Source organism: Triturus cristatus, chromosome 5_2 (assembly GCF_964204655.1).
Source record: "Triturus cristatus chromosome 5_2, aTriCri1.1, whole genome shotgun sequence".
Lineage (NCBI taxonomy): Eukaryota > Metazoa > Chordata > Amphibia > Caudata > Salamandridae > Triturus > Triturus cristatus.
The window spans coordinates 761,357,432-761,383,747 of NC_140588.1; the positions used below are offsets into that span (position 1 = coordinate 761,357,432).

The 26,316-nt window shown below is 42.9% G+C and overlaps 1 protein-coding gene across 1 annotated transcript in view; it reads right to left on the bottom strand.

Moving 5' to 3' along the window:
* LOC146829236 (sodium- and chloride-dependent neutral and basic amino acid transporter B(0+)-like) overlaps nt 1–26,316 on the bottom strand; it is a 393,036-nt gene that overhangs the window by 73,160 nt on the left and 293,560 nt on the right. The window contains exon 10 of the mRNA XM_085607866.1: nt 21,438–21,556. Within this exon, the coding sequence (XP_085463992.1) occupies nt 21,438–21,556 (119 nt within the window). The remainder of the gene's footprint in view (nt 1–21,437; nt 21,557–26,316) is intronic.

Sequence of the window (26,316 nt, forward strand, 5' to 3'; positions counted from 1 at the left end):
GTGCCCGTCAATAGCTACCCATGTTTGTATAAATAAACGACAAGGGTGTCTACTTGGAGAGTAGGCACGGTAGGGCGTCAGACACGTCAGAGCTTCACTAGTGGTGTAAATACATTCCACGTGGATTCATTGTATGCATAGTCGCCTTTTAATGAATATCACGCAAATCGTCATGGTGATACATACATACGGTTTGTCCAGCATGTCCTAGGTGTTTCTATAAATATATATTTTTTTTAAATAATAAAAACAAAGGCCGGCCCCGGGGGATGGGGTCCCCGGGACCATAAGTGGCCTGAGGAGGGGGGCAACGCAGCCCCCCTCCTAAAGAATTAAAAAAAAAAAAAGGCCATGTCCTGGGGGTTGGGGTCCCCGGGGCTGATTAAGGCCTTGGGAGGGCCATATTTATTTTTTTCAACAAAAAAGGTAAGTAATATTGATGTTAAAAATATCTATGTTATTGATATCGTTTACAAAAATATCTATGTTGTTGATATAATTTACAAAAATATCTATGTTGTTAATATCAATGTTTTAAATATCTATGGGGCCTATGCATCAACAATGCCATTTGCGATTCCTTATTAGCGAAAAATAAGGAATCGCTAATAAGGAATAGCAAAAGGCTATGCATGTAGGAATTGCTATTCAAATAGCGATTCCTTAATATTCCTTATTACCGAATCGGTAATACCGAATCGGTAATAAGGAATACCTACCCATTCATTCCTATGGGCTTGGAGGCCCATAGGAATGAATGTAAAGCCAGTCTGTATTAGCGATTCGGTATTACCGAATCGCTAATAGCGGGAGCACTTTCAAGGGTGCCAGGGTGTCAAAAGGACACCCTGTTGCACCCCTGAAAATGATATGTGCACATATGTTGCACACACACATGCTCTAAGGGCATGTGTGTGCGCAACATGAAACTTTGAAAAATGCACAAAAGTGCATTTTTCAAAGTTTTTGCAAATTACCATGCAGTTCATCTTCATGGTAATTTGCTCCCCCTATTAGCGAAATCTCTAATTTTTTAACTTTGATGCATTGCATTTAAGGAATCTCACTTTGGGATTCCTTAAATGCAATCGCTATTTAAGGAATCGGTATTTAAGGAATCCCTATTTAAGGAATCGCTATTTAAGGATTCCTTAAATAGCGATTTCTGCTTTTGGGTTGATGCATTGGGATTGGGTATTTTTTACTTAATACCGGGAGCTATTACCGAATCGGTATTTTACCGACTGGATTTTGGGTTGATGCATGAGGCTGTATGTTGTTAATATCGTTTACAATAATATTGGTGTTAATAATATCCTTTTTAAGGGTGGGCGTAGTTCGCGAAGTAGCACTTCGCGAAGCTACGCAAAGTGCAGTTCGCACTACGCGAGCTACGCGTAGCACTTCGCAAACTGCGTAGTAACATGTTCGCACTGTGCAAGATGTTGTTTTCAATGATTGCACAGTGCGGACAAGCAACCGGCACTGTGCAATCATTGAAAATGGCATCTTGCACAGTGCGAGCTGTAGTTTTCTGCAGCTCGAGTAGATTTTTACTCGAGCGGCAGCTTTCTCAATGTGAACTGGTAGTTTCTCATCGCGAGCGGTCGCGAGAAATACGCGACCCCTCGCAATGAGAAACCTGACCTCCTCGCATTGGGAATCTCGCCGGGAGGTTTATTTTCCATGCTCGCGATCGCCAACTTGATGTTGCTGATCGCGAACAAGGAAAAAGTCTCGCCGGGATGTCATTTTGCTTGCTCGCGGTCGCCAACTTGACGTTGAGGACCGCGAGCAAGCAAAAAATGACCGCAGCACTACGCAAGACTACGCTACGCGTGTTCGCACTGTGCTACGTGCAATTCGCGTAGTGCGAAGTTGCGCAAACTTCGCAAACTACGCGAGCGTAGCATAGTGCTTTGCCCAGGCCTAATCCTTTTTTTAAATTACTTTTATGGGTTTTTTTCACAACCCATTTTATTGAGTTTTCAGTCAAAACATGTGGACCAACATGGCCCACCAATACAGATAAGGCAGCAGAAACCCATTGTCCATACTCAGTGATACCGTTATAAAAAAACATCAATCAATTCTATCACCCCACCCATGATTCACATGCCAATCATGACAACAATGTGTATAACAACCCTGATAGAGCTCCCAAGGACCTCATGGCGTGACAATATATTGTTGTACTTCTGCATCGAGGAGGGAATCCACAGCGAGGACATGGGCCCAAGCCAGACACCTCTAATCAGCCCACTGCTGCCAAATCTTAGAATGTTTATGTGGGCACCCCCATGCCCGATATACTGGGACTTCTATCCCCATAAAATGACCCATCCTTTTCTTCCGAGTACCCACTGTGGGTGGTATTGCATCTATCCACAACTTAGCAATGTCTCTCTTCGCCAGCATTAGGCGTAGAAATAGCAGCTGCCTTTCATACCTGTTACCACCTATCCCCTCTGTACTATAGAGCAGTATCATCTTGGTACTGAACAGGACTTCCCAGGACAAGACCTCTTCCAGGCATGATACCACTTCCCACCAAAAGCCCATTAGGGCCGTGCAATCCCACACCATATATATAAAAATGGAGCCCTCATTCACACCACAGCGAAGGCATACTGCTGAGGTAATTCACACGGGGTTCAGGAGGTGAGTGCATCTTGGTCCACCGTAGGGTTCCCTTCCAGCCCCATGGGGCGTGGACCGATGACTATGGCCGTTATGTCATGGTGACAAGGCACGATCTACGGGGAGCAATTCACACTGGGCAGTGTCAATGCCCCCCCATTGGGGGCCTCCTTCATTGGGTGTTTTATCCGACTAAGGGGTGAGTTAACTAATGGTCTCTCCTTGGTGGGTTGGGACTGGAATGATGTTATGAACTTGGGCTTGATAGATGGTGTGCTGAAGGTGGGCGAAACGACCACTGGAATACAGACTTGCCGCTCTCGTAACTACTTTGGGTCAGACTGATGCCTGGAGATCCTATCATCCTGATGAGAAAGGCTGCACCTACTATTCACTAGTAGTTCATGGCTCCTTTTTCAGACTAGATTACCTGTTTATTCCCAGTACCTATCTACATGGAGTATCAACACCTCATATTCACACGCGGGGCTGTCTGATCACTCCCCCGTGTTGCTGGAGCTCCATGCAGGCCCGAGCCACTGTGGGTTTTGCTGATGTATGTCATCATGGCACCTCCAGAACCCGAAGTATAGAGATCTTCTTCAGCGCACAATCGAAGAATTTTTCTCACTTAATACGGCCACATCACCTTCCAAAGAAATATGATGGGAGGCCCTTAAACCGACTCTTAGAGGAGTTGACATTAGCTTTTTGCGGGAGAATGCAGGCGTAGAGCCCAAGAATGATTAGACTTCAAAGCTCAAATAGCGAAATTGGAAGGAGACTGGTGGGGACGAGGAGGTGAGGCTGCAAGATCTCAGTTAAGCCGGACCCAACAGCTATACCAGAAACACCTTCTCAACAAGGGAAAGACGGCATGGCAATCTACACAAAGTTGCATATATCAATAAGGGAATAAATCTAGTCTAATGCTCCATACACTGTGCCAAGCAAGCAATACAGTGCCGCTGGTGCCAGTGGTGTGGGGTTCCAATGGAGAGCTGCAGTCAGGCCCCCGGGAGGTCGCACAGAGCTTTGCAGCATACTATAGTGCGCTGTTTGCCGAGAAGTACCAAATTAGCATAGACTTAGTGAAAATATTCCATAGGGGTATCCCACCATGATCCTTGTCGGCCACAGCCTGCACCCAATTGGAGGAAAAGATCACCATAGAGGAACTGGCGTCAGCTTTGGCCGAGCTACAAACCAGATAGGCTCCTGGACCCATTGGCTTTCCCAGTGAATTTTGAAATTTATTTATGCCGCAATTAGGCAGTGCTTTGCCGAATGTTATTCATGTAGCGTCATACAATGCTGTACTCCTGCATGATTGGTGATATGCAAAAAAAATTGTTTTCCTTAATCCTGGACGTCTACCAGATCCCATTCGTCCTATCTGCCAATTTCTCTTCTTAATTTTAAGGTAAAACTCATTGCCAAAACCTTGGCCAACAGAGTGATGCAGCACATGCCGGACCTAGTCCATCCAAATCAGGCAGGCTTCATGCCTCAAAGGGCTACAACGCATAACATGTGGCGAGTTAACAATGCACTGCCCATGGTGGACCAATTGGGGAGGCCCGCCACCGTGCTACTGGCTGACATAGGGAAAGCTTTCTATGCAGTCAGTTGTCAATACTTGTTTGCTCTTCTTCGTAGGATCAATTTTGGTCTGCGCTTCTTAGAGTATGTCCAGCTCTTATACACCAATCTATCATCCTCGGTTCAGGTTGCTGGACCGACCTCTGCTCCCTTTCATTTAGGCAGGGAAACCCGACTGTGGTACCGCTATCTCCTTTATTATTCACCCTAGCGATAGAACCATTAGCGGTATGGGTGCGCTCTGATCCACTGGTGAGAGGGTTTGAATGGTCCATGGAGCTGTCGGACAGAAACACCGTATAGGCAGATGACATGTTATTTTTTCTTACTGACCCCGAATCTTTTGGCCCTCGTCTATTGCAAATTACTCGTATATTAGGTGCTACCTTGGGGCTGCATATTAACGCTGACAAGTCAGTGGCATTTTTTATTAACAAAACTGTTGCAGATACACCATGGCATCTGAGCTGACATTGGCTATCTCCGGGTTTAAATATTTGGGTGTCAATATTGATCCGGATCCAGCTACATCCTGCGCTCATAAAAGAGCCCCAATCTCACCCCATGTGAGAGAGGAGGCCAAACACTGGTCTCAGGTGCCTCTATCTCTACTTAAGCCGCTTGATGATATTTAAGATGGTCTCAATGCCACGGATTTTACTCCACCTACAAAATTATCCCTTTGCAATCCCACAGGCATGGTTTAGACAGGTGAATACTGTTCTGACCCAGTTCCTCCAGAGCAGCGCTCATCGTCTTCCGAACCTGTTTTCAGTCTAATTATAATAGCGCATTGCCACACCAAATGTCTACTCCTACTTTGCCGCGTCTCACCTATTATTCATAAATGAATGGTGGTATACGTCGCAGACTGACTCAGCATATGTGACAGAGTGCTGGACAATGGTTGAAGTGCCGATCTTAGACCTTCTATATGACAGGAAAATGGTAAATCCCATTATCTATGCAACACAAGTAGTGGTTTACCTGTAGAGACGATTACTCCAGCAGATGGGTTGGTGGGGAAAGTTGACTCAGATTACACCATTCTGGGGCAGGAATTTCATTGGCTGAGTGGTGTCCCTGCCAATGTTTTAGCAATGGGAAGCCATAGATATCTCTACTCTGGGAGATATTATGTTAGGAATAGTCCTCAAGTCCATTCAAGAGCTACAGACTGAGTTTCAGTTGCATTGTCATCAATTTTATAAATATCTACAGCTGCGCCATGCTCTAACTCCCTAAATCCCTATCTCCGAGATCTCCATGCTCTACCAGAGTTTAACTCTTTGGAAGGTAAATTATTAACAGGGGACTTGGGCACACACAAGATTAAACAGATCTATCAATCCTTAATAACACATAGCGCAACATCACTTCCAGCCCTTCAAGAGACATGGTTGAGGGACATACCCACACTAGACGATGATAATTGGGCGGAGGCCCTGATGGCCCCCACACGAGGCAGCGATCCCATCCCGACTTTGGCTAATCCAATTAAAATATTTGCATTGAGTTTACTTCACTAGACATCGCCTATACTTGTGTGTAACCATGTCGAGCTAAGCAGAGAATCTTAGAGCCCATAAGGTGGGTTCCTGCACAAGTAAGATATCAACACCCAGTCATTTTGCATGCCGGAGAACAGCACAGCATTTAATCTTATCTAGCCCCCTGTAGCATTCCATGTGAGGATTTGGAGAAGACCTCCCGCACCTGTTGGGATAGAGTCAGTCATGGGTGTCAATGGCATATAGGAGCCGCAGGCGGATATGTATCAGGTGAGGCATGAGCAACAAAACTGTAAGAAGAGATAGGCTGCAAGAACTTTGTATTAACTGTTTACCACCCTCCTCTCGCCACCCCCATACTTCAGTGACCACAAAGTATCTGTTGCGCTTTGTGTCTCCACCGACCCCCAACAGGAGGTGCGGTGGAGGAGACAACCAATTGATCCCAAATACCCAACACCCATAAAACATGGTCTCTAGAAAGGACCTTTGACTATGTCTCTCTAGAGTAGCAGTCATAATTTGGCACCCACATTATCAACGCCTATAGCACATGCACAAAACCACAGCTGTAGGTAGAAAAAGCACAATAGCAAAATGCATAGGAACACATTACAGGAAAGAAGATGACATGCAATTTCTACAAAGCCCGGACCTGTAATTAATATGTGGTTAATAATAGTCAATGGACATTATACAATACCAGTCTCAAGTGACATATCCTTACGTAGATAGGAGCATATATCAATGGTCAATGTACATCTTCATTACGTGAACTTCTCCAGGAGGAGCGCGATTTATTGCTGCATTTGGAGGTGGATTTTTTGGAGTGGTTGTGTATGTCACTTTGAGAGGAATCAGTCTACACATGGTGGAGTAAGAGGCTTGATCACAACCGATTCGTCCATCCATCGGAATGTTGCTTCTGGAATATCAAAAATAATGTATGGGAGTGGTAGACCACTCACAGGCAGGTGGGATATAGTAGCATATATGGGATCTTAAGGTCCCGTAGTCTTTGCTTCGCCAATAGGAAGGATTGGCATTTTTGCTGGACCATGTTGGTATGATGCAGAAAAATCATTATGGAGACCGAATAAAACATGATTTAACTTTGGATACAAGCGTGTCGGAGTATAGCGTCCCTATATAGAGAATTAAGAACTCTCGCAATAACAGGTCTGGGTCGGGCTCCAGATGGAGGCTTCTTTACCAAGGCTCTGTGGGTTGTCTTTACCACAAAGCAAGACGAGAGGATCTCCACTGGCACCACCGATCTGAGCCACTGTGTCAGAAATGCATCCATGGAAGCACCTTCACAACCCTCCGGGAAGCCCACGACCCGTGAGTTGTTCCGTCGAGTGTGCCCTCCGCATCCTTGATGCGTATCACTAGTTCCTTGGTTGGTGCCATTAAAGTAGTGATCTTGTTCTGCAGGGCTGTCAATGAGTCTTCGTCATCCAACACCCTGGTCTCTGCCTCCGTTATGTGATCCACCACTTTCCGCAGGTCTTGACAAAGCAATGTGATATTAGAGCCTACTGCTCCAATCTTAGTCTCCAATACATCTCTTAATTGAGTTATGGCCATGAGCAGTGCAGTGTTGTTGGGACACTCTATCGGGGATTCCTGCACGATCGGCACCCCCAGAGCTGGCGCTGGCATATTGGTCCATAGTTCACTGTTGTGTGGTCGCAGGCTTGTCTTTGGACATGGCAGAAGTATTCACGCACTATGCCACAGGAGAATAACGCTTGGTACAGCGTCAGGCACAATCCGCTGACTGTAGGCAAATTGTAAAGGTCATATAAGCAGGAGACACTCCAGAGCCCCCCAAAGCGCGACAAGAGCTACCACCCTGCAGCAAGCACTTCAGGCCCAGTCTGCGATGGCCATAAGCTGCACCAGGAGCTGGCCTGGCCCCCTCCACAACCAGGAGCAAACTGTGACACCACACTCCCTAACGGAGCACAGAGGCAAGATGTCTACCCAGTCTGACCTACTGCTAGGGGCCGATGCAACGGCCGGGACTAGGGTGCACTCACAAGAGTAGGGGCCCCAATGGCATCCACAGCCACTGCAAGCGGTGCACCAAGCCAGTCAGGGGCAAGATGTAGCAGGGAGGGGGCCAACTGCCAAAGGCCCCGGACTCCGCCAGCAGATATCCTCCCAGAGCCCTCCACGACACTCTCCAGGAGAAGGGGAGGCAATGGCGCCCAGCCACAGAGCACACATAGTCCACTGAAGGGCCCAGCTGGCCACCTCCCCGGGCAGCCACGAGACACAGAAGAAGAGGGGAGGCACACCTGCAGCTCACACCGTGCCAGTGAGGCCCCTACACCCAGGCCAATACCAAACGGAGCGGAGGCCTGCTTCCCAGCCTAATCACCATGACCGCGTCCCGGGTTGACCCCAGCAGTTGTGAGCCCCACAACAGCCCCAGGCTGTGGTTTCATGGCGAGCCCCTGCACAGGACACTCCTCACCTCAGGCCCCCGCACCTCTCCGGGGTCCAGGGAGCTCCGCAACTCTGGATCTCACAGGGGCTGCTCTCCCCTCTAGCACCACCATGCACCACCTGCAGCCCCAGCAATGTGAGGCCAGGCCACAACACACAGGCAAGACCGCTACCAGATCTACATGGCCCCCAGTCCTCTTCGAAGCCGCCAACCCCACCAGCTACTCCTGGTCTCCGTACCTAGGCCGTGGGCGGCATGGTTTGATCCGAATCTAGCGTTGTGGGCAGGATAATATGCAGATTACGGGCGGATTGCCGTGAGCCTGCCTAAAGCGCGTCCGCCATCTTCATGCACCAGGCCACGCCCCCCTTATGTATTTTACTATATCTTTTTTTTGTATGTGTTTCAAATTGTTTGTTTAATCATTGCTAATGTTTTTTCAATATTGTTTGTAAAGGTTTAGCTGTTATTTAATTTAATTGTTTATTGTAATTTTAGTGTCGTACTGGGTGCTGAAGGGTATAGTAGGGTAAGTTATTAAATTATAATTAATAAATATAACATTTTCAGTCATTAATTATTTAATTGATTATTATTTATGTAAATAGTGCAATTAATTTATCTTTTCAGTTAATTTCTCGTTGCGCATTGTGGGGTTTGTAGGGGCATAAGGTGGGAAGTAATTTAAGTATTTAATTATTATTAATTATTTGATTGATAATTTATTAAGGTAATTGTGTAATTAAGATAATTTCTAAATTATATGTCAGGTGTGGGTTGTTTGGTTTGTAGGGGTAGAGTGTGGGACGTACATTAATTATAATTAATTAATAATTAATTTAAAGTATTAATCATTTAATTGATAATGAATGTTAGATGCGGGTTGTGTTTTTAGGGTTAATTAAGAAATCATTTATTGATAATTATTACTTTATTACTGATTATTTAATTGATAATTATGTTAATTGTGAACATATAATATTTTTTAAGTTATATTTTAGGCGTGTTTTGTTTAGTTGGTAAAGGAATGGGGCGTTATTAAAGTAATCATAATTTTTTTTTATGTATTCATTTATTTAAAAAATATATATTATTTCATATGTTAATTGTGTTATACTTTGATTATTTTTATTACATTTTAATTGTTGCCTGCTATGTTTGCAGGAATATAGTGTGATATTGTAATGATATTAATAATATTTGTGTTCATTGATAATATTTATTAACATTTGTAATATTTCTATTATTTTTAAAATAAAATTTACAATTAAGATATTTAATTTTTCTATTTATTATGTTTGTATTTTTGGATATTTTATAGAGTTGTGAAATATGTTAGAAGTGAAGTACTCTCTCTGTACTGTACCAGTGAATGGAGTGGTAATAGTAAATGTTACCCCTTCTGAGTCCAACCCTTTCCCTACTGCTGCACCGACTGGTGGGGAATAGTAAATTTAACTTCTACTGAGTCCAACACTGTCCGTTGCACACACTAGAGTGGGATCAGTAAATTTCAGCTCTCCTGAGTCCAACGCTTTCCCTACTGTTGCACTTACAGGTGTAGGAATAGTACATGTAGCCCCTCTCGAGTCCAACGCTTTCCCTACTGTTGCATATAGTGGAGTGGGAATAGTAAATGTTACCCCTCCTGAGTCCAATGCTTACCCTACTGTTGCACCGACTGGAGTGGGAATAGTAAATGTAACCCCTCCTGAGTCCAATTCTTTCCCTTCTGTTGCACACACTGAAGTGGGAATAGTAAATGTCACCGCTCCTGAATCCAACACTTTCCCTATTGATGCACCTACTGGAGTGGGAATAGTGAATGTAACCCCTCCAGAGTCCGACGTTTTCCCTACTGTTGCACCTACTGGAGTGGGAGTAGTAAATGTAACCACTCCTGAGTCCAATGCTTTCCCTACTGTTGCACATACTGAAGTGGAAATAGTAAATTTCACCTCTCCAGAGTCCAACGCTTTCCCTAACGTTGCACTTACAGGAGTGGCAATAGTAAATGTAACCCCTCCTGAGTCCAACCCTTTCCCTACTATTGCACACAGTGGAGTGGGAATAGTAGATTTTACCCCTTCTGGTCCAACACTTTCTCTACTGCTGTACATGGTGGAGTGGTCTAGTACCTTATACCCAACCAGAGTCCTATGCTTTCCCTACTGTCGCACCTACTGGAGTGGGAATAGTAAATGTAACCTCTCCAAAGTCAAACACTTTCCCTACTGTTGCTCACACCGGAGTGGCAATAGTAAATTTTACCCCTCCTGAGTCCAACGCTTTCTCTACTGTTGCATACACTGAAGTGGGAATAGTACATTTTACTCCTGCTGAGTCCAACGCTTTTCCTACTGTTGCACTTACTGGGGTGGGAATAGTAAATTTAATCCCTCCTGGGTCCATTGCTTTCCCTACTGTTGCACATACTGCAGTGGGAGTAGTATATTTATTATTGTTGGAGTTTAATTGTATTTTTAGTGTTGTTTACATATTTATTATTATTATGTGTTAATGTATTTAATTTTATAGTAGTATATATAAATGTATGTACTTTTAAATATAGTTTTATTAGAACATATTTGTATATATTGTTTACTGTGTTATGTATAATTAAATTAGAAATATATTACTTTTTTGTAGTTTATTTTTTATATTTATCAACTATATTTATATGTTTATGTAAATATATATATATTCTCTTAAAAAACCATAGGTTTCACACGTTATAGTTAGGTGGACATTTCACTCGTAAAAAAACAATGAAATTCCCCCATTATAGTTAGTTGAGATAACTATAACTCGCGCGCCCGCAATCCACTGCTGATGACGTCACATATTACATCACTCATGACATGGTCAGTGACATCACTCATGACATCACTGATGACATCATCCTTGTGATAGAGTGGCGGTCGCGCGAGTTATAGTTATCTCAACTAACTATAACCGGGGAATTTCATTGTTTTTTTACGAGTGAAATGTCCACCTAACTATAACATGTGTGAAACCTATGGTTTTTTAAGTGAATTTGCAAGGTTTTTTAATGCTAATTCCTAACTATAACGTGTGTGAAACCTATGGTTTTTTCTGTGAATTTGCAAGGTTTTTTAAATACTAATTCCTAACTATAACGTGTGTGAAACCTATGGTTTTTTCAGTGAATTTGCAAGGTTTTTTAAATGCTAATTACTAACTATAACGTGTGTGAAACCTATGGTTTTTTCAGTGAATTTGTACGTTTTTTTTAAATGCTAAGTTATGTATTTATTATTATATTTTTTATATATTTATTTTACAATAAACTACGTTTAAAAAAAAAAAAAAAAAATTATGGTTTTTCACCGTGCGCGCACCCCGCGATTTTTGTAAAAAAAAATTTAATGTTTTTTTCTGCCTTCGGGGTCCTTCAGGGACCCCCTGACAAAGGCTAGGGGGTCAGGAACTCTCTACACTGCCCCCTTTTCACGTTCGCCACCTTCCTTTTTCACTCTCGCAATCAAAACAAACAAAATGGCGGCCGACAATTCCTGATTTCGACCGATTCGAACGTTGACTGACATGTAACCACCAATCAGAATTACGCTCGCGCACGTTAGGGTGCGCGCACCCTGCGTGCACGGTGCGCGCACGGTGCGCGGCTATAGATATTTATGTGCTTTAACTGCAATTTTCTCAGGAACTACTGAACAGATTGACTCCATATATGCAAAAGGCACATCCCTGACCTGAGGACTACCTCTTTGCCGAATTTCAAGAAATTCTGTTCAGCCGTTCGGGCTGTACCTTCGACTAAAGGTCCTATGGGAAAATGCATGGGGAAAACGCATTTTGGGACCCCCCTTTATTCTCGGCCCCCGCTTGACGAATCCCCCCGAGACTTTCAGGGTAGGAGCTGAGCGGAGCGCCCCATTAGTTTTGAAAATTTCGCGAGTATTCGTCAACCGGCGCCAAAGTTATTCAAAATAGAATTTTCTGATTTCCTCTGGAAACACGGTCCTAACTATAACTATCTACTGGCGACCGCCAGTAGATAATATAGGTATACTTAAAAATATTAGAAAATTAAAATATAGATTATAATTAATATTTTTTGTTATTATTGTTTTATATTATATGTGTGTATATAAACATACACACTCATCTATATGTGTGTGTCGGTTTAAATAAGTTATTATTATATGAATGTCATATGTTAAAATATTTTATATTTACTGTTTTAACAATATATATATTTTAAAACAACATTATTTCATACATTGTTTCGATATTAGTGAACATCAATAGTTTTTTTTCAATATATTTGTACTTACAATTATATATATAGGAAAACTATATTTTTGTGATCAATATTTTTGACACAATTTATCTGTATCAAGATATTTTGGTCTCGATATTCTGTCAGTGTACCCAATGGAACACTCATCAGGTGTTGTTGCTGTTCAGCCTTTTTTTCACCTTGCCCACCTGGCCAAAATGTAATTCTTCTAGTATTCGCCAATGTTACTGGCTCTGTAAGATTAGAAATGCTCAATAATTTACCAAACATTTCTCTAAAAATGTGTCCAAATGGTGTTTCAGGAAGGAGAGCAGTTCCACTTTTTTTTGCGACTCCCCCGGCCTAATTGTAATCGCAATCCGACACTGATTAGCGTCGGCTCCTGGATTTCTCACTGTCATAATTTTAGACATGGACGACATTCCAGGCCACTAAGGGAGTGAAGATTCTTTTTCATTCGACTTTATTGATATTAATTTAAGCTGTTCAATACTGCCATCTAGCGTCCATCCATATTATTGCGGTGGCTACCCTATTTGGACTCGATTACACTAAGCCATGATAGGCGTGGATCTGTTAGGATCAAGTGGACCCCCTAAGAAGGTACTTAATCTTTACTTTCAAATAATAATATGTGGGGAGTACAGCATGTGTTCACCAAAGAGCAGGAAGTATAGGAAACTTAGACTACTCAAATTATTCCCACCTCCACCTGCCACCTGATGCCAGCCACTCCGTTGGTGATTGTTTTAAAGGGGGTGTCACGTTTAAAGAAGGGACAACATACATATTATTGTGCCGAAAGAACACTGAGGATACTAGCACCCCCATCCTTTCATGCCAATCAAATTGTAGTGGTACCTTTAAGCTTTTTTATGGACTTAATTATGGGGTTGACATGTGGGGCATTTAGCACGGCAGTTTGTTGAGGGAAAGGCTAATGGGCTTTTGCAGTGCAAAGGAGGACGCTGGCTACTGCGACCCCGTTGCCCATCCACAACCGGTTCACCCCTCTGAACGCCCTGAGGGGTCGGGACTGACAAACAGCTGATAAAGGAGGCTCAAGAAGTACATAGAAAGGTGAACACTAATAATGATGATAGTAGGGTGGAAAGTATGGAAATAAGGTGTAAATTAAGGTGGTATACTACAGCGCTGGGATGCCTAGGGGTAGGGGTAGCCATGCACTATATAAGTGCAGTATAGAATAGCATGGAATAGTATTGTGTAATAGCGAGCCTTTGGGGGCGGAGGACAGCATTAAGATATTACCTTGGAACTTGGCAGGAGTAAAAAGCAAGTTAGATAATCCAGAATGGGTTAATTTGATAAGAAAGCATTTTTTTGTATGCCTCCCAGAAACCTATGCGACGGCCTGTTTTATGTTGATGATTTTACTTTCATTTGCTCCCCGGCTATTAGCTCAACTGATGACAGAGCTAGAGGAGTCCAGGCGGTTTTAATTTCTAGAACCCTTTCAAAAAAAGTGTTTAAGAATATTTCAGATTCTTCACATTATCAACTCCTTAGGTATGATCTTAAGCGGGGCAAGGCTGTCGTGAATATTACTTATATACCAACATTTTACTTCTGCTATTGGTATTGAAAGATTTGAAGGGATTTCTGGAGATTAGGGATAAGGGGCTTTATATAATCTGCCTTGGAGTTTGTAGCATTCGTTAATTTGTACTTGAAGCTGAGGGGATTTGTGGAGCTGGGGATTTGAAACACTTTTTAATAGTGCTTACGTGGAAGCTCTGAACAGGCTCCTTATGAAGGCCAACCTACTTTTGTTTAAATGATGCCCATCCCCTTCCACAATCGACACCCCCAACTTTTATAGGAAATGGACATAGCAGTACTGTAGATTTAAATTAATATTTGAGGACCGCATTCCCTTCAGTTGATAAGTTTCAGATACTTTCATCCGGCCTGCGTTACCAGAACCCCTTGGCTGTATCTCTGAACCAGCTATATGTAGGGGTTACATCTGTACAGCATTGTAGGGAGATAAGAGAAGGGAGGAGCAATGGGGTTACTTTAAGGTGGGAAGCTGTGGACGCTGCAGGCTGTTTACAGACATGATTGGACCCATGGCAATCCGGTAGCCATTCGCCTAAATGCTACAGCAGAAGGGGAAGCAGTCTTGACAGCCTCTGGGGAGCTAGTGGGTTATATTAAACATTCTTTGACAAGACAACCAGGTGTATATCAATTAAGGAGTAAACGTTGGTTTGATGCATCATGTACTAAGCCCCATAAAACACCAAAGATGGCGATGGGATAGAGAGCTGATTAGAAAATGCAGAAGGAAATACAAACTCACTATTGCCAGTAGGGAAACCTAATTGAAGAGAAAACCTGGGAAGATACTAAGTGATCAATGCACCTTATTTTAGTCACATGGCTTGCTCAGCCGTGGACACTGTAAGAGGAAAATAATATCATAAATAATAACAATTTGTGATTCACAATATGGTTTCCATAAAGAACTTGGCACTGTGAAGCAGTGTCTGAATTTAAGTCTTTTGGTCAGTAAATACACTACAGTCAAAATGTTTTTTTGTATGGCCTTTATGGATTCCGATTTTGATTGTGTAAATCAATCAGTTTTCAGGGTTGCTCCTGTCAGACATGGGGTAGGATAAGCCATTAATTGATTTCCTGCATCAACTGTGTGGTGATACTAAGGCCAGGGTTTGTCACGGCAGACAAGGTGAATGCATTGAATTGTTTGATGTTAAAGGAGGAGATAGGCAAGGGTGCATTCGAGCACTTTTTCTGTTTGCACTGTACATTAATAACGTAGACAGCTTTTTAGCTGAAAGAGCAAAAGACATGATGCCATGGGTAGGATACCACCTCCTCTGGATACTGATCTATGCAGATGATGTAGTCCTGATGGCACAGACAGGAAATGCTCTTCAGAGTTTAATACATTATTTTTTTCATTTTACGGATAAACTGGGTTCGAAGGTAAACAGTGGGAACTCATTTACTATGTATAATGGAAAGGGAAAGAAATCAGCTGGTGGTTATTTCTTGAATTGCAAAAAGATGTCATCTACTATTAATGTTCAACTGTATTTTAGTGCACAAAACAATTGGAAACCTTTGTTGGAGAATACAAGATTGAAAATAGGTAAAGCCATCTCAGCTGTGTTCAGATTTACTGTTAGGTTGGGCACTAAGCCACTCAAAGAGATGATTACCATGTATAGAAGTAAGTGTGTCTGGGGCTACCCACAGGGCTGGCATCTGGGAATATCCTAATGTTGATCTGATTCAGCAAGCTGGAAATAGGTGTTTGAAAAAGATGCGTGCAGCCCCCCACGGTTGCTCTAATTATATTTGTCATGCTGAACTAGGCGTTCCTTTTATTGAAGATAACATGTATGCAGCCCCTCTCAAGCTGGGACAGCGGTGTGGATAGGAGAGGCTGCCTCAATTAATTTAAAAATAATTGGCGATTGCTTGGCTTTGGAGGAAGCATTGCACATATCTTTGCTGAACTATATTACGAAATCATGTGAGAGTAAAGGTATGCCTAGCTACTGAATCCATGATTGGAATAACTAAAAGGGAACTCACTACCATGATTATTAAAGTGAGAACAGAAGACATGGAAACTAGAGAACTAAGTAGATCTTCTGTGGTAGCTCACGATCCTCTGATAACAGCTCTGGCAAAACAGCATTATCCTAATATGGTTCAGAGCCAACAACATAGGTTTTTACTGACTAGATTTCGGATGAATACCGTACATTATTTATATGGTTTTAACTATGAAAATTCTTTTTATAGCCAATTACCTCCTGGGCCATGTGATACATTTTAAGATCAATGTACACTTCTGTGATTTTTATGCTGTTCCAAGGAAAAAATAAATCATACACCTGTTAAAACCATTAACGTTTGTACAGTGCAGGCCGGCCTTGATGTTTTCACAACAGTTGCATTCTTGTCACATTTGTTTCTTTATTAAATTTGTATTGCAAGTTAAGAAAATAAGAAAGAAGGGTATTGGGCTGTGTAGGAGACAATATTTTTTGTATTTATGTGTCTGTAGTTATTGTGCTTTTGCTGACATTAGGAGATGGAATAATTTCTTCGGGGCGGGTGATTTTACCTTAGTGTGTTATTGTTAGAAGAGCACCCTTTTTGGCCTGTTCACCCCCATTGTTTTGTACTGAATGGAACTGGTGGTAGCTGACTTTGACTGTGTCCTAAGCTCTGCTAGTCAGGCCCAGGGATAATGCTCTGTTAAACACAAACAGTAAAATTAACTGCAAACTTGACTTTGGTGGTATGGGCACTTTAAAAGTGATAATCTCCTTTATTTTCACATTGTGGGTACCCCCAACATCTTCCCTAGGTGTCTGGGTGGGGGTCATGTAACTATAAGCAGGGTCCATATAAAAGATGTTTTCTAAACCGGGGAGAGTGAAAGCTGCCCATTTTTTTCCCCCAATGCAGGAAATTCAGTACAAAGTCAACGTTGGTGCTGTGGGTGCTATGGGCACTGTGAATAACTAAAATCCTTTTTTCATGTTAGGAACCCCCCAGGTGTTCCAGGGGTGGGGGCTCCTGTAGATATCAGCACAGGCTTTATAAAAGAGGTTTTATAAACCCTAGTGAGAAAGAAAGTGCACACTTCATTTTCCCCATTGAAGATACTTGGCCTCATAGTGTAACATGGCAATATTTTATTGATGCATAATTATTGCTAGGAAAGTATGAACATTTCATTCAAAGACTTAACCAAATGGTACTAAAAACCCAACCGATTGTTTCTATTGAATTTATCCTAACTTACGCAGAAAAGAAGTTATAACACTTTCATGTCTGTAAGCCAAAATCCAGCCTTCCTGCAGTCTTCCCTGATTAGTCAGTTCTAACAGGCTTTGCCAGTCTGCCTTGATTAGGTGATAAGTGGCTATCCAGGGTAGAGGCTATCTCCTTGAGAGAGCTCTGCAGCTACACATGAATGCCAGGGCAGGGCAGAGGGGTCATAAAGCATGAAGCTTCAAAGGAGGTCGGACAGGCAGGGAATGCCAGGCCTGCCTACCCCATATCCCTGTGCTCCAGCCAGCTAGCAGGCTTAAGGAAGGAATTTTCAGACGTTAGGGTCGGAGAGCTATGGTATGAGCCACACTGAGTGATGGTTTAGTTAGTTGTTGTTGGTCTGCTGAGATTTCAACCATGATGGATTGTGGTAATGGAAGTGGTCATGCCCAGAACCTGAGATTAAATATGTGAGAGGTGCATAGTCTCTCAGTTCTGCTGCCTGAAACAAAAAGAAGAAGGAGGGTTGCCCAGCTGGAATCATGACCTGCACTTAGGGGCCTGCCTGGTGAAGTCTGCACCTGCTGCATGATCTGGGACTACAGCTCTGAGGACTTTGCCTTGCATCAAGAAGGAATACGAAGTGGACTACCTACAGCTACAGGTTAACAGAGCCTAACTGACCCTTCTCCAGCCAGAGTCCCCCTCCAGGAGTGTGTCCAGTGGCGTCTTAAGGGGTTGACCAAGTGCATTGTAGGAAATTAAGTCCAGGCCTGCCAAGGACCATCTAGGAGATTCCAGACTCTTTGGATTTGTGTTTTGGACACTTGGAACCTACCAGGAGACTTTCTGGAAGGACCGCCAGAAGTTTGGTAAATGTTTTGGAAAAAGCTCCAGGAGGTGACCGACTCGACTGCGAGAGCCCAAGCCGGCCACCTCCAACCACGACCCGGCCCAGATTCCAGGTTTGTCCCGCTGAAGAGCTACGGAGGTCCGACTTCCTGAGTTTGACCCGGAGCTCCCTGAAAATTAGGCTGGCGAACCCTCACCGAATCCAAACTGGTGGAAAGCAGCGAGGGCCCTCAGCCGAAAAAGCTCCAGAAAAGTTTCTGAATCCAAAGGTAAAAGTTTTACGGAGCCCCTGGACCACATCTATGTGGTTTCGCATTGATATTTACAGACTGAACCCTCTCAAGCCTTGATATTCCCTATTGCTACGCCTGACCAGTAACCAAATCACCTCCTTCGGTTTTACTAAATACTACATGCTCACAACAATGTCCTGATGACTATCTCAAATCACTGAGAACGAAACGCCATTGACTTCCTTTTACAACTAAACTCCTTTATTCTTAAAAAATTTGTACTAAGGAGTTCTGCTTATCTTGTCATTGCGATGTAGTTTTTGAAATATTTCCTTCACTCACCACATCACGTTCCATTTCACTTTTTTGTGAGCACCGGATCTATAATCCCCTTGTTATGAAAATATTAGTATTGTTAAATAAATGAACTACCTTCAATGTCTACCTGTGTCTCTTCCTATATTTATCTAGTAAAGTGCCTTATACCATAAGATAATTGATTAAAACTTCCTTTTGAATATAGCTCTCTTTTAGGACCTATTGCCTTATATGAACCATTTTTTGCAAAATGTATCTAACACCCCAGGTTCAAAGATTGGGATTCCCTTGTTTTGTAATACTTTTAGAAAGTGGGCATTTTCTTGTTTAACCATCCTGCGCCTCTGCCTGCCTGTGGAATCAATATCTGGTTTACACTGACAGGGGCCTGTTTGTACATTCACTCTAGACAGTCACACAAAGGGAGTTTAGGTGTTCCCTGCATATCCTGATGGCCCACCACCAGTCCGATGGGCCTTCCTGAGCTAGAGTGGTGGAAGGAGTTGTTACTGACACCTGAATAGGGCTGTGTATGGCCTCTCACAATGCTGTCTCCACCCCCTGGAGTGTGTCTGGAGCCAAGACTAGGCAAGGCAAAAACTTGTGCTCTACAAAGACAATCCTTTGAAGAAGGCCTACTTCAATGGCAAAAAGGAATTGGACCTAAAACCCCAGACTTATAGAATACTTCTGGATCGAGAGCAGACTTTGCCAAGGAGAAGAGCTGAAGAGCTGTAAGGAGGATTACTGCCCCTTTGTTGTGTATTGTTTTGCTGGGTTAGCCTGCAGTTGATTTTTCTGCTTTGGAGAGGAAAAGGATTGGCCTTTGCTTTGTATCCTGCTTGTGAAGTTTCTCCAAGGGCATGTGTGTGCTTGCCTCCTGTTAAGAAGCCTCAGGGCCATCAAAGACTTCACCTGCTGCATCCCTGAACTCCACTTCTGGGAGTTCTGACCTGCCAAGTGCTGCCAATTTCATTTCTGGGCCCTTGGAGGTTGTTCCTGCTGCAAAAAGTTACAAAATCCTTCCTGCGCCTGTTTTTCTGACGCAGCACCGCTGTGCGGGAAACGTTTCCACGAACCACTGCCGTGTGGCCGAAGACAATTGACGCAGCTCCTGCCCGTGGTGGAAGAAACAGCCACAGCCCGAGTTCAGCACACAGTGTCTCCGAAGTCTGTGCCCCCCGCACTGACTCCGATGCAGGCCCTGCTGTGTGGTTGAAAGAATTGACGCATCATGGGATGTTGGCTTGAAGAAATCAACAGAGCGCCTGTTTGCCTCAGCCGCATTGACCTCCAGGGCATCCAGATTTCCATGCATCGTACATGTGTGCCAAATTTTCCAACGCATCACCCTCAGACCAGAGCCGCCTTGGATTTAGCATAGCTTCCCCTTACAGTCCGAATTCGACACAACACTTCTCCTGCATGCAGCAGAACTGATGGATCACCTCCCCAGGGACTCAGGAATCAATGCATTGCTGTGTTTTCCGACACTTCCCTTCTCTCCGGCTGTTTTTCTTTGTGAATTTTGACGCTTATAAGGTACTTTGTGTAAAATCACTGCATCAATAGAGTTCTATGTCCAGAATTGCTTGAAGCCTCTAAAAAGTCACTCGCATAATGGTTTTACACAGAAGAAAGACATTTTGCGATCGCAAACCCCGTTACTTCACAATGGGTTTGTGACTTTGTACAGGGATTAAACAGAAAGCAAGTTACCTGTATCACTTTTGTTATATACACTGAGTTCTGCATAGAAGGCAAATGCTCATTTACAGATCTATACTCTTTTTCATTATGAAGCAGCAGTTTTCTTTGTTGACATCTATGTTATGTAGATGTGTATGGCACCAGCTTCTACTCTATCAGGGTACCCTGGCACGGAGAGAGGGTGAACCCTGAAAAACAGCAGTAGGAAAAAATGTGCCCTCAAACCTGTTGTGCCGAATGCTGGGGAAACTTTCCTGGAAAAGACAGGTCAAGTGTATGGAACACGCTGGAGAGTAAAAGTAGAGTTCCTTATTGAGAGAGGTAGGCTCTTACTTATATTCATATTTGTAGGCAAAGCAGAGAGTTTTAAAACAGACTTTTTTCTGAATAGGAACCCAGTGGACATTTGTGAGATGCTCCATTATGAAGGACCGAGCAGGAAGATTTTCTGTAAGTGTATCAATTTTCAAGCATATCACTGGCTGTTACATACATCACCGTTTTTTTCTGTAAGTGAATCAATTTTCAAACATATACTGGCTGTTACGTACATAACCGTTTGTTTCTGTAAGTGTTTTTCTCTTCTAAATGTAGTCCACCAAATCATCATTAGTCTTTTCAGTTCATGGTGGTGCTGCAAAAACAAGTCTGGCAAACATGATTCCCAAAGAGTTGGTTTTAGAAAACAGCACACAATTTAGTAGATCCAGTGTCACAAGGACTGCAGAAGATTTAGCAAGAATAAATCATAAAATAAAATACATGATAGTGCAAACCTTGGTTAAAAAAACACTTTGTCAGAATTTATATTTAATAACGTAAAACACCAGGCTACAAAGCGACATTCAAAAAGCCTTAGCATTCAGTTACTATTTAAATGTGTGCATACTTTAAAACTGTGCATTTAGCTTCAATCCTCCAATGAAAGCTGGCATTGAAAGTTCAGTAAATAGTTTTGACTTTGGACAATAGTGTCACACATTTAGTTCCATACTAAGATATATAATATACATGTAAATGTTAATGGATAGAGAAAACCATACCTGTGTGCAACAGGGAAGGCCAAGTAAAAATAAAATGATGCAGATGCCGGCAGTAATGGGGATTCTCATTTTTTTCATCACTTGTGGATAGGCGTCTTGTATGGCTGTTGTTATTGTTTCTGTAGGTTGAACATTCATAAATTAAACCAAGGAAAGCATTAAATGGTGCCATATACATGTAGTGCTATGATAGATGCCAACATGCCCAAGTTCTCTGCTTTTTAGGTCGAGCCTAGCGTTACAGCGCATGCACTGCTTGCTTTGCGAGGCATGCAGTATTCAGTATAGTGTGGAAGCTTCGTGGAAGCTCCGCCCACTTTCCGCCCATCGTTTTTATTGGCTTAGGTCCTAAATGCTGCCTGCAGATTGGTTTTAGGCTTGTTAGTCCCTCCTCATGACAGCCATGTCCTCATGTGTATCCTTCTATGGCTACTGGCCCTTTACTCTGAACACTATTTTCTTCCCTGTCTCCCCCCCTCCCGCAGTTCGTGACTTCAAGCCCCCCCGCCACTCCCCACTCCTGTTCGTACCTTCTTGCCTGCCCGTATCCCATTTCCAATGAAATATGTATTGCGTAAATGCGAGTCCTATTGCATTGCAAATGCTTTTTTCAGAAATGATGTCTCCCCCAAGATGCGCTGACTTCTTCCCAAAACACACCAGTAGTGTACCTACCCAAGTGCGCTCTTAAGGATCTTCTTTCTACCACCAGGTTTCCTTGTCTGTCATATGACAGATGTCAGTTCAAACGTCATGTTAACCCTTCGAGCTCTTGTCGGTTAGAGCGGAGGACATGCATTGAAAGCAAAGACAGGCTAGGGTTCCCACTATACACTGACCTCTGAAATAAGCCGCTCCTGTAAAGTGATTTTATTGCATCAGTATCCCGAAGTAATGAAATATTATTCCTTCTCAGGTTTAACTGTTTTTAGAAAGCCCTATTCCAGTTTATATCTTATATAATTGTATTTGTCTTACATTCATGTATATTGGATATTTTTAACAATAATGCAATGCAAAGTATATTTATTGATGTTTGTACCTGGTATTTTTTCTGCAAAAAAAATAATTTAAAAAAAAGGAAAAAAAAGAAAGCAAAGACAGGCTTGCGTAACGAGCTAAGCCATTTGAAACATGCGACTGAGATGTATAAATATTGAATATCCCAACGATTTAGCTCAGACCCATTAAATAAATTATAAAGGATGAGTGCCTTATTTATAGAGCATTTTATTTACATGTGTTTAATTTAGTCAAACATGAGCACGAGACCATCCTGTTTTTTATTTTTGCAATTTCTCGCACCAGTTATACTTCTAAATATACCAGAGGATGCCTTCATTGTTTTAATTTCACGTTGAAAAGATAAACCGTTTCGCAAGACTCTGCAAGACTAATCGGCAACATCAGCATTACAGAAAAACGTTTGGCTGGTGTTTAAGATGGACACAGTTTTGTTAGGAGCCAGCACGGATTGTCCTTTTTTTATATTCATGTCCACTGTTAAGTTTCAGCAACAATGCAACATGATATGTACTGCTCTGCCACCGTGAAGGTCGCTTTTTTTTCTCTAAAGTCCAATACTGCCTCCTAGTTTCACTTCAGAATCTGGTGGCAGCGATCCATTAAGTTACCTGCAGGCCAATCAATGCGCCTCCGAGCGGTATTTTTAAGCCATGCTTCAAATACAGCCAGCAGTTTTGCACTTGGTGCATGCTTGTGCATTAGTGGCTCGAGGCATACTCCCAGTGACTGGACTGGTGTGAGCAGGACTGGGAAATGCTTTCTACATTGATTTAAGGGAGCCTACCCCACAAAACCACGCTATTGCAACGTCTTTGGACACTGAAAATTCTGAGAGATACTTCATGAATCGCTACCAGAGGCAAACATGTAGATCACCTTTTCCCAGACTATGACTTATTGACTGGACCTAGTACTTTCAGAAGTAGTTCAGCAAAGTAACTATGTTTTGATTGGATAAGCGTGAGGCAGCCCTAAGTCAGTTTTGATGAAAGATTGTACTGTGGTGAGTAGCTCTTTTAGTAGTGTATATATTTAGTATTTACACTTTCTGCATTGTCATGATACCATTTGTGTAGTGGTCGAGAGTGTCTGTAGAGCTGGGGTCCTCCCTGCCATGCCTTTTCACGTCCTCCTTCTTTCCCCCTTCTGTGTTTTTGTCTCTCTTGTTCTGGATTAAAGCGTGTTGAGGAAAAATGTGTGTCGGTCCCCAAAAATGTGTGCCTCATCCGCATCAAATTAAGCACTGACAGTACCTAGTAACTTGCTTTTAAAAAGCAGGTTCTCTGGTTTGTCAATAATTTACATGCAAAGTGATGTTTGACACATTTGCAACCTGGTTCATTTTTGCAATATTACTACGCCCTAAAACAAGAAACCACTCTCCAATCCTCTTAGTTAACTATTGATCAACTAATATAGCACACAAACGCAAACTAGAAGATGCCATTCATCCATTTCATTGGGATGAATGTACCATGCCTATATACAGTGCACTGCAATCATACCCATACACAGCTTTGTAGCACAGACAAAATGTGTTTGTTTCATGAAACATCCATATAAAAAGTTTTTAAATCAATACAGGACCTCACATATGAGAAATGCGAGAGTGTCGCAGAGATTTTTTGCAGTAATAGTAGTGAGCTGCTGCTGTTACAATATTGAAAACATATGTCACTATCCCTGAATATCAGAAGTAGACACAGTTGGAATTTTACCAAAGAGGGCATAAAAGAGCTGAAACTGGACAATAAAATCAAAGCTGTTTCAAACAGGGGCCCCCAAAATACATTTGGCCCAGTGCCAACAATACCACCACCACCAATACAAATACCACCACCACCAATCCCACCACCTCAGTGCCTCTTGCTCACTAGTAATAGCAGGGGACTGTAGGAGGCCGGAGCTGCAGCCGAGACCATCACTCCCTCCCTCCATGCCTGCCATAAAGCACAGCCCACCCTGTAACAGGAGGTGATGCCATGGCCCTACTACAGCTGGAGTGTTTTTATTAGGCCAAAAATAGAAATGACATTACGCAATGCCACACTGCACACTCAAATCACGGAGAGGGCAGAACGTAGGCCACCCCTGCTCTTCCTCCTGAGCTGCGACAGTGTAATCACAGATCGAAAGGTGTTGTAGCACTTTGTTAGTGTTTGTAGCTCAGATCATATGTAACTCTCACTTTAGACGTTGTGTCTGAGTAATTTACAACACTTACACATCTTCTTCACTGCGCTATTTATCACTACTTTGAGGTCTTTTCCTCTGATATTTACAATCTAAAAAGCAGTCGAGAAGGACCTTTATTGCAATGCGATAGGTCTTGCATTTGTTAGTATTGTAAATGACAATGCCTTTTATTTATGTTTTAAAACCCAAAACTTAAATATAAGGCATTGTCATTTACAATGCCAATAATTCAAACTCGCGTGAATGTGAGACCTATTGCATTGCAAATGCTAGTTAGGTGTTGTTATTGGTAGCTTTCGCTGTATTGTGAGAGCTTGTCATCAACACATCAAAAATATGTAAAGCAAAGTACATATGGTGAGGGTGGGGTTTGGTTCTGCCTTCTTCAGCCATTGGCTTTAATGTATTTTGCGAGGTTTGACTTTGCTTGGTTGGACTGTATTTCAAGGCCGACATTTTGAGGATGGCTACAATGTCCTTTTTAGGTCGAGCATTCGAGACCTATTGTAATTTCTTATGTTGGGTTAAAGCCATTCCCCAGCTTTTGATTTGTTTGTGTCAGTGTCCTTAAAAAATCCTTGTTTGCCAGTGGTCAGTCCTGCCTCTTTGTCCCTCCTTTCGCTCTTCCATTCCCCCCATGCAGCAGGCACTAAGTACTATCTCATCACACTACAGTTCTTTGTCTGTTCTCTGGGAGACTACTTTTTTCTTGGTTTCCTGCTCTGTTTCTGTTTGCCTGTGTGTAGTTTCGGCACCATCGCTGATTATATTTAAATATTGTTTTCCTCCCTCCCACCCCCTCCTAATAACGCAGTTGTATTGGGGTATGTCTTTTGCCATGCCTCCTTCTTCGTTGCTTATATTTTTTAGGCTTTTAGCAATTTTTGATGTCGATCGTAATTTGGGCTTTTTTTATAGTAGGATTGGGCTTGCTTTTTCTGGCACTTAGCCTCAGGCAGCGCAAGGACCCCTGCTGTTCAAATCTGCCTCGAGACACTGCTGGTTTTTACACCGACACGGAGTGAGCAATTCCCACTTAGCATGGCACTCGAGTCACTGATTCAGTTTTGTGCTGGGGCACAAGCAGGGACCAACTAGAGTGCTTCTCTATCAGAACGCACTCTGCGGTCCCCCCGGGGCACAAGCAGGCATCCACTTCAGCGTGCCTTCCTTGCTGGGAAACCTGTGTGCTGAATCATTTCCAAAGGACTCGCGCTGCACAGTCCTCCAAGCTGGCTGCTGACATCACCAGCGCATTTTGGAAAAGGTATTTTACTTATTTTTTACATGGCACGTGATTCACTCTCCGCCACGTGCATACCGGGCACTGCGCTTTGTTTGTCACGCACATACCATGCCTTTCTCTGTCAGCCTCAGAACACATGACCCCGTTCTCTGAAGCCAACCCAGGGAGGTTCCCAGCTCTTGCTCAGTAGGCTTCACGCTATCTTTCAAATACTCCATAAAAAGAGAAACTGCTGTCAGGTAGTGGTGCCACCCCTAGTCGCAAAGCAACCGAGTGTACAACAACTCCCTCCCAGCGCTTCCCATTTTTGAGGCTGAGGGGCGTGCTCTTGGCACTGGGGTAGAGCCACGGGGCACAAAATGTTATCTTCGTTGTCTTATCATACATATCCTGTTGACAAAGTTAGCATGA